General features: G+C 55.8%; 1 protein-coding gene across 1 annotated transcript in view; it reads left to right on the forward strand.

Annotated features, from left to right (window-relative positions):
- SCN4A (sodium voltage-gated channel alpha subunit 4) overlaps positions 1–9,300 on the forward strand; it is a gene marked incomplete at its 5' end in the record, with an annotated part of 30,362 nt that overhangs the window by 7,504 nt on the left and 13,558 nt on the right. Inside the window, 3 exons of the mRNA XM_031065524.1 lie at positions 957–1,130; positions 2,019–2,375; positions 6,414–6,845. Coding sequence (XP_030921384.1) covers positions 957–1,130; positions 2,019–2,375; positions 6,414–6,845 — 963 coding nt within the window. The remainder of the gene's footprint in view (positions 1–956; positions 1,131–2,018; positions 2,376–6,413; positions 6,846–9,300) is intronic.

A 9,300-nucleotide genomic window follows, 5' to 3' on the forward strand; every position in this document is an offset into this window, starting at 1 on the left:
CAGGCGGGGATGGAGCAGGCGGAGGAGACCCCCCTAAACCCCCTGGGCTGCCCCACATCCCCTCCCGTGCCCGGGGGGAGCTGCCTGTCCCACCGCAGGGTTTGCGGGACAGGGCAGGGCCAGCTGGGAGGGGCAGGACAGGGGATGTTTGTGGCCATGTAAAGGACATGTGGGGACAATCCCCTGGGACACTGGAGTAGGACAGGGGATGTTTGTGGGGTGACATGATGGGGACACGTGGGGACAATCCCCTGGGATACTGGAGCAGGACAGGGAATGTTTGTGGCCATGCTGGGGACACGGGGGGACAATCCCCTGGGATGCAGTAGCAGGATCAGGACAGAACATTTGTGTGCTGGCACGATGGGGACAAGCAGGGACACCCCCCAGGATACAGGAGCCTCCCTGCTGCTCCTCCCTGCTCTGTGAGGGACAGACCTGCCCCAACACCATCTGTCACCAGGGCCTCTGCACGTGCTGTGCCGTGGGATGGCAGCAGGGATGGTGACTGTCACCTGGCTGAGCCCGGTCTGCAGTGACACAATGCTGCAGGTGCTGCTGTGCTCCCAGGAAAGGAGCAATGTCTAAAACCCAGCTCAGCTCTCCCAGGGCTCAGCGAGGGACAGGGGCATCCCAGCAGCAGCCCAGCTCCCAGTGCTGGGATCTGTGATTTCCCAGTCATTCCAAAGGTGTCTCCTTGCCAAGGAAATTTTATTTTTCATTTTCAGCTGCCAACACTCACCTTGGTGTCCCTCCAGAGGAATCAGTCACCAGTATTCCCAATCTGGCTTTACCGCCCCACTGGGCAGCACCTGGGGAGCTTGTTCCCAACTGGGACTGGCCCTAACAGGGTGAAATACTTTAGGAATACCCCAAAAGAGAGGGATGCTGCCCATCCCACCCCACAGCTCAGTGCTGGTTTATGAACAAATGGTCATGGGTGCTGCTTCCCACAGGTCTTCACAGGGATCTTCACAGCAGAGATGGTCCTGAAGCTCATTGCTCTGGATCCCTACGAGTATTTCCAGCAGGGCTGGAACATCTTTGACAGCTTCATCGTCACCCTGAGCCTGGTGGAGCTGGGCCTGGCCAACGTGCAGGGGCTCTCTGTGCTGCGCTCCTTCCGCCTGGTACGTGCTGGGGACACCTGGGTGGTGACAGGGACAGGGGTGGCTTGTCCAGCCTCCTTCCTGGCAGGGGCTCAGCTTGGGAGGGCCCAACTTGGCTCATGTTAAAGACAAGACTGAGTTAAATATTCAGGGAAGTTAGAGTCAGAGCAGGTGTGGTCTCAGGGCTTCTGCTGGTCAGGGTGACCCCGAGATGTGTCACAAAGTCTCTTTTTCCCAGCCTGGCAGTCAAAGAAGGAGTCAGAACTCTTCAGTTCTTGTTCTCAAGGTTGTTTATTGTTTCTTATCTATAAAATTCTTTCTCTGGCCTGCCGAGGTCCGTGCAGCAGGTCAGACAGAGGCACACCGGTGTTATCTTTTTGTACTAAAAGCTACATGTACAATATTTACAATTACTTCCCAATACCTATCACCTGTGTTAGACAGTGAGCTTCTACTCTAAACCAATCCAAAAGTGTCAGCATCACAGCAGAAGATGGAGGCCAAGAAGAAGAAGGAAAAAGGACAGGGTACACCCAAATCCCTCCATCTTGAGACTCCAAGCCCCCATTCTAAAAACCCCAAAAAATCTATTTTTCACCCCGTGACAAACTAATTATTATTCTACTTAGACTTTCGTGGCTTGCAGATCCTCATATAAGGTTGGTAATTTTTTCCATGGGTCATGATCAAAATCACAGGTGTCTTGGGCTCTGTGCCAGGGTCTCTGAGCCCCCTGGCAGGGGTTTGGGCAATCCAGGACAGCCAGAGGGATGTCCTCAATTCCAACAGTGTGGGTTTAACCCCTCCTGCCTTGGCCAAACAGCCCCAGGAGGGTGCAATGGCAGTGGCACAGCCTTGCTGTGGCAATGGCACCCCCAGCCACCCCCCTTCTCTCCTTGCCCCCCACAGCTGAGGGTTTTCAAGCTGGCCAAGTCCTGGCCCACTCTCAACATGCTCATCAAGATCATCGGCAACTCCGTGGGCGCTCTGGGCAACCTGACGCTGGTTCTGGCCATCATCGTCTTCATCTTCGCCGTGGTGGGGATGCAGCTCTTCGGCAAGAGCTACATCGAGTGCGTGTGCAAGATCTCTGTGGACTGCACCCTGCCCCGCTGGCACATGCACGACTTCTTCCACTCCTTCCTCATCGTCTTCCGCATCCTCTGCGGGGAGTGGATCGAGACCATGTGGGACTGCATGGAGGTGGCCGGCCAGACCATGTGCCTCATCGTCTTCATGATGGTCATGGTCATCGGCAACCTCGTGGTGAGCCTGGGGCTGGGGACACGGCGGGTGCTGGGCTGGGGACGCTTCTGGCCAGCTCAGGGCTGTGCCTGTGGCAGGGTCTGGTTGGAGCTGTGGAGAGCACAGGGATTCTCCTCCTTCCCCAGGCCTTTCGGGTGGGCTGTGTCAGCTCCGTGTGAGACAGAGGGAGGAATGGTTCCTGAGGGACCCCCAGCTGAAACCAGAGCAGGAACTGGGGGGAAACTGAGGCACAGGAAATACAAATGGGCTTTAGACAGAGCAGGAGCCACTCAGGGATAAAACAGAGCTCAGCTTCAAGCTGCCCTGTGTCTTCCACTTGGCTTTTCCAGCTTTCCTGCCCCATTTCCCACTCTCCTGATGAGGGATGGAGGCAGAGCTCCATCCATCCATCCATCGATCCATCCATCCATCCATCCATCCATCCATCCATCCATCCATCCATCCCACTCTTTGCTCCAGGTGCTTTCCCACAAGGTTCCCGCAGATCCCCAACCTCCCCAGCCCTCACCGTGCTCCAGGTGGCATCTGCTGATGGCCAACCTCCTTCCCTGTGTCTGTGGGACCCCCTGCTCCCCACACCCCTGCCCTACACCCCCCCTCCTCACTCCCCCCGGCTGCCTGTGCTGCCTGAGCCACAGGTTTGCGAGTTCCAGGCGAGCGTGAAATCCTTTCTAAACTTGGTAACCCCATTGCTGGCAGCTCTGGAGCTTGTTTTGCAGCCTGCGTGGGCCCTGCTCTCCCTTCTTGAGGAGCAGGGCAGGGGAGGGAAGCACCGACTCGCTCCTATTACTTGCCGGGGTTGTGTAATCCCTTTGGAATTTGCTTTGAAAACCTATCTGCCCCCGGGAGCCGCTGACCCCTGTCCCCAGGGAGGCTCTGAAAGGAGCCCGAGGAGAAGCCCAGAGCAGCCCCCAGCTCGGGTCAGCTTGGAGTGTCCCAATTTGACGGCAGAAAGTTGGGATTCGGTTGCCTCTTGGCTTCTGTGGGATTTGGGGCTTTGAAGGGAGAGCCGCTGGCTGCAGCCCCTGCCCAGGGAGGTGCTGGGCAGAGAGGGGTCAGTCCCGTGCCCACCTCCCACCAGCCAGCAGAGGCTGGTGATGCCACCTCCCCAGGGGATGGTCAGACTGAAAATCACCCACAGGGGCCCCCGTAAGGAGCAGGAGCCTGTCCAGAGCCATCTGCAGGGAGTGCAGGAGTTTGGACTGGGAATTCCAGCTGGGGCTCCCTGCAAAGCTCTCCCAAAAGCAGCTCTGGGAGGTTTCCCTCTTCTGGAGCTCATTTTTGGGGCAGCACAGTCTGCCCACCTCTCCAGGGCACTGCTCTGGGGAAGAAACAAGGGTGGCACAATTGCAGCTGGTGGGGTCAGTGACAGCCCTACCCGAGGTGCCATTGTCCTCTCCCAGAGCTGCCATTGTCTCCTCCCCGAGGTGCCACTGTCCCCATCCTAGAGGTGCCACTGTCCCCATCCTAGAGGTGCCACTGTCCCCATCCTAGAGGTGCTATTGTCCCCATCCCCGAGTGCCATGGTCCCCATCCCAAAGGTGTGGGTGTCCCCTCCCAGAGGTGCAGGTATCCCCTTCCAGAGGTGCCATTGTCCCCATCCCAGAGGTGCCATTGTCCCCTCCCAAAGGTGCACCCCAGCCCTCAGGGCAGCTCTGCAGCTCCTGCAGGGCTCCATTTAGAGCCCAGCAGAGAAACACGGAGCACAAACACGGCCAGAGCCCTCTGTGCCCTCCTCCTCCTCCTCCTCCTCCTCCTCCTCCTCTCTGCCAGGCTCTCCTGGCCGTGCCTCAGGTATTTCCGAGGCCTGGAGCCCGTCCCAGAGGCTCCCAAGGCTCCCCGTGCAGGGAGGTGTGTGTTTCTCATGCAGGAAGAAGGTGACCTGTCCTTTGCTCTTAATGACACTTTGAGCATTTCCTTTGGGGTTATTCAGGGAAAAGGGAGGAAGTCAGTCGGGTGACAAGGTAACAGAGTCCTGTCCTACAAAGCCAGCGGCACCCATTAACTGTAACTGGTGCTTAATGGGGGCATTCGCCTGCTGGGCCCGCGGGGATTTATTTAAAGACGTGCTTTAAGGCACATGGCATGAGCCATGTGAAAGCGGCAGTGTCCTTGGATAGCAGCTAATTCCCGTCTCAGATGCGCTGCTGGCACCACGGCACAAACACCGACAGCTGTGGGCTGGCTCCGGCCCTGCTCTGCCCCTCGGGGTGCCCATCCCACCCCTCTGCTCCTGCTCCTGGCAGGCAGCAGCCCCAGCTGTGCCAGCAGAGGCTGCGGTGGGCTCCAGGCACGTTTTGGGATGGTGAAGTAGAAGGGGAAGAACACGAGCCTATGCCTGGAGTTACACTGAGCATTTCTTGGCTTATGCTGGGGTGAAACATGGCTTTGATGTAGCAGAGCAGGGATGGGATCACAGGGATGGGGTCACAGCCAGTCCAGGCTCCTCCATGACCCTGGGGTGTGGGAGACCCTCAGGAGAGTCCATGATCCATCCTTGCTGGGAATTGCTGGGGCTTGCTGGGAATCTGGGCTACCAAAGCCAGGGAAGAGGAGAGGAAGAGCTGCAGCTGAGAGGACAAGCAGGAGGTTTCATTCTGGGGAGAGAAGGGACATAATCACAGAACCATGGAATTCCACACTGGTTTGGGTTGGAAGGGACATTAAAGAGCCCCACCCTATGACATGGCCAGGGACACCTTCCACCATCCCAGGCTGCTCCAAGCCCCATCCAGCCTGGATTTGGACCCTTCCAGGGATCCAGGGGCAGCCACAAGAGCTGAGTTGCATCCCTGGGGGTGATGGGGAGAAGGACCAGAGGCTTGAGGAGCCCCCATGGGATTCCTGGAGCTCCAAGAGACCAAAGGGACGCATTCACAGATCCACAGCAGAGCATGAGAGGAGCTGAAACCATGGCTGGCAACACTTGCAGAGGGATCTGCAGGACTGTGGGAGCCCAGGGTGAGGTGGAGGCATCAGAGCCCAGGGGGTTTGAGGAGGAACATGTCCATGCCCTCCAGGAACTGGGACTGGCATCCCAGAGCTGGTAAGGGCAGGGCAGAGCCCATGAGGTGCTCAGCGAAGGGATTCCTCCACAGCCACCAGTGCTCCCTACTGTATTTCTGTCGCCCTTAGATGAAGGAAAGAAGGAATGATGAATCTGACTCCATGTTCTCAGAAGGCTAATTTATTATTTTAAGATACTATATTATATTAAAGAATGCTATACCATACCATACCATACCATACCATACCATACCATACTAAAGAATACAGAAAGGATACTTACAGAAGGCTAAAAGGATATTAATGAAAACTCGTGACTCTCTCCAGAGTCTGACACAGCTTGGCCCTGATTGGCCAAAGAGTGAAAACAACTCCCAACAGAATCCAATGAAACAATCACCTGTGGGTAAACAATCTCCAAACACATTCCAAAGGAGAAAAACACAGGAGAAGCAAATCAGATAATTATTGTTTTCCTTTCCTCTGAGGCTTCTCAGCTTCCCAGGAGAAAAATCCTGGGCTGTCACAGACATCTTTTATGAAAAATCCTTTCCTTAGGATTTTTCCTCCTGAGAAGCTGAGAGGCCTCAGGAACAAAATGTAAACAATGATTATCTGCTGCTGTGGAATGCAACAGGTGGATTTGTGATTGGTCTCACGTGGTTGTTTCTAATTAATGGCCAATCACAGCCCAGCTGGCTCGGACAGAGAGCCAAGCCACAAATCTTTGTAACCATTCTTTGGTATTCTATTCTTAGCTAGCCTTCTGATGAAATCCTTTCTTCTATTCTTTTAGTATAGTTTTAATATAATATAGATCATAAAATAATAAATCAAGCCTTCTGAAACATGGAGTCAGATCCTCGTCTCTTCCCTCATCCTGGGACCTCTGTGAACACCATCTCACTGGGCAAAGGGATTTTTCCAGAAAATGTGAATGCCACAGAAAATGTGATCCCTGCAGCTCCAGAGGGAGATCCTGAGGCTCAGCACCTGCTGGAGCTCAGGGCTGGCGTTTGCTTTGTCCCCCAGGTGCTAAACCTGTTCCTGGCTCTGCTGCTGAGCTCCTTCAGCGCCGACAGCCTGGCAGCATCAGACGACGACGGGGAGCTGAACAACCTGCAGATCGCCATCGGCCGCATCACGCGCGGCATCGCCCTGGGCAAGGCCGCGCTGCTGGCACTGCTGCGCCGCCTCTGCAAGGGCAAGAAGGTGGCACCCGAGGAAGAGCAGGAGCCCGGCAAGAGGGACAACCCCGCGCTCAACCACGTGGACACGGCCCTGGAGCCCAAGTTAGGGTACCTGGACGGCATCACGGGCAAGGAGCACATCTTCATGGATGAGCTGGAGCACATGAACTTCATCAACAACCCCAGCCTGACGGTGCAGGTCCCCATCGCCTCCGAGGAGTCCGACCTCTATGAGGAGACCAGCACCCAGTCTGACACCGAGGACACCAGCAAGGTCAGCGAGGGGGTGGAAGGGAAAGGTTTCACCCCAAAACTGGGGCTGGCCCATTCTTGCTGTGCTGCCCAAAGAGTGATGTTGGTTTGAGTCGCTTTCAGCTTTCCCACAGAGTGTGGCATGGGCCAAACTTGATTTTTTTCCAAGCTGGCATCTCCCAGTGTAAGCTGGAGCAGGAGGGGAGGGTCCAAGCAGGATTTTGGCTGGTTTGGGTCAGGCTGTGGGGTTATTGCTGATGCCAGAGGGCCCCACAGGGGCAGCACAGGGGCAGTGCAAGGGTCAGAGCGCCCATCTGGGGTTAAAGATGTCCCAGAGGAACCCGATGCCGGGAAATCTGCTGATGGCACTATCATTGGATCCACTGCTAATGCCTCAAGAAACATCGTCCTGGGGCGGCCCAGACCAGATGGAGGAGCTTAGCAGGGGTGAACATGAAGCGAGGGCTGGGGGATCCAAAGCTGAGACAGCTGAGCCTGATCTCCAGGGGACTGCTGGGGTCCACAGGGGGACAAGAAACTTGGGAAGACCCAAGTGGACACAAAAGGGTGAGGGTGTGGTGGAAAATTACTGCTCACCTCAAGGTCCTGGGGACACAGGGGGCAGCTGGAGGTGCTGAGGGGGACAGGAGCAGGTGCATCAGCCTGGGAAGGGGCTTTGTTTGGACAATAGGACATCTCTGAGCAGGGATTTGTCATGACTGGATGGCAAACGTGTTCCAGGAGCTGAGGGAACTCTGGAAAGCTCCATCCCAACCAGCCCTGCCAGGCCCAGGAGGCACCTGGATGGGACTGCACAGGGAGCCCAGGAAAGGCTGGAAAATGAAGCAAGGCTCCCAAAGCTGCAGAGCCTCTCACCTCCCTCCCCTCTGCAGGCTCCTCACAGCTCAGCACGGTGACAGGGACCCAGCTTGGCACAAAATGGGGCAAGGAGAGGGGACAGTCATGATTATTTAGTGTTATCTGGGGCAACAGGGAGATTTCAGCCTTTGGGTGCAGAGGGGAGCAGGAGAAAAGTGAGGCTGGCCCCTGTCACTGCCCAGCCCTACAGAGGGGACAAAATTCTGTGGAGCACCTTGGTCAAGGGAATGGGCCAGGGGGGTTACTGCTCTCAGTTCCCTCACGGTTGCCACCAGCAGGGCTGAGAGTTGGCATTTCCCCCCAGACTTTTCCTACTCAGCCCCAGTCCCGCAGCAGCAGTGCCCAGCACACGGCAGAGGTGATGCCAGTGCCAGCCTGGCCACAATGAGAGGGGACACACGTGGTCCCCGTGGACCTCAGCTCCCTCTCACCCCAAAGTGCTTCCCAGCAGGTGGGAAAACCTTGGGGTGCAGCCATGGGACCTATCCTGGCACAGCTCTGGGCTTTAGGGTGTGTTCACAGAGAGCACCCACCCCAAACACTGCATGGGAAAACTCTGAGCTCAGCAAAGGCAAAGGGCACCTCTCAACCAGTAAATACCAGTTCAGCCACTCAGGGCTACTGGGTTTGGTGCCTAAATTCAGCCAAAGCTGACTCAGGTGGCAGCCAAGGGGGTGCATTAAAAACAGGGGCCCTGCCCAGGCAGGGGGAATGATGGGCTGCAATTTATCATGAAATCACAAATTATTTGGTTTGGTGAGAGCCTCAAAGGCCATGTAATTGCAATCCCTTGCCATGGTAGGGACGCCTCTGTGACAGTGTTCACAGGGGTCTTAGGATGAGGGAAGAAATGAGGATCTGAAGGCTTGATTTATTATTTTATGTTATATATTATATAAAAACTATACTAAAATAATAGAAGAAAGGATTTCATCAGAAGGCTAGCTAAGAATAGAAAATGAAAGAATGAATAACAAAGCCTTTTGTCTCAGACAGAGAGTCTGAGCCAGCTGGGCTGTGATTGGCCATTGATTAGAAACAACCACGTGAGACCAATCACAGATGCACCTGTTGCATTCCACAGCAGCAGATAACCATTGTTTACATTTTGTTCCTGAGGCCTCTCAGCTTCTCAGGAGGAAAAATCCTAAGGAAAGGATTTTCCATAAAAGATGTCTGTGACACACCTTCCTCTATCCCAGGCTGCTCCAAGCCCAGTCCAGCCTGGCCTTGGACACTGCCAGGGATCCAGGGGCACCCACAGCTTCTCTGGGCACCCTGTGCCAGGGCACAATTCTTCCCCAATATCCCATCCAGCCCTGCCCTCTGGCACTGGGAGCCATTCCCTGGGTCCTATCCCTCCATCCCTTGTCCCCAGTCCCTCTCCAGCTCTCCTGGAGCCCCTTTAGGGTCTCTGAGCTCTTCCAGCCCCTCCCCATCTCCAGGCGAGCACCCCAGCTGTCCCAGCCCGTGTTCACAAGGTGAAATGACAATGATTTAATTCAGCACTCGGGTGCTGAAGGGAAGGAGCCCTGCTCTGTTCCGGGGCTGGTGCCGGGTGCGTTCACAGCCGGGTTCGGCTGCCGAAGGAGCCAGAG

The sequence above is a fragment of the Geospiza fortis genome, unplaced genomic scaffold, assembly GCF_000277835.1.
Source record: "Geospiza fortis unplaced genomic scaffold, GeoFor_1.0 scaffold321, whole genome shotgun sequence".
In the NCBI taxonomy this organism is placed as follows: domain Eukaryota; kingdom Metazoa; phylum Chordata; class Aves; order Passeriformes; family Thraupidae; genus Geospiza; species Geospiza fortis.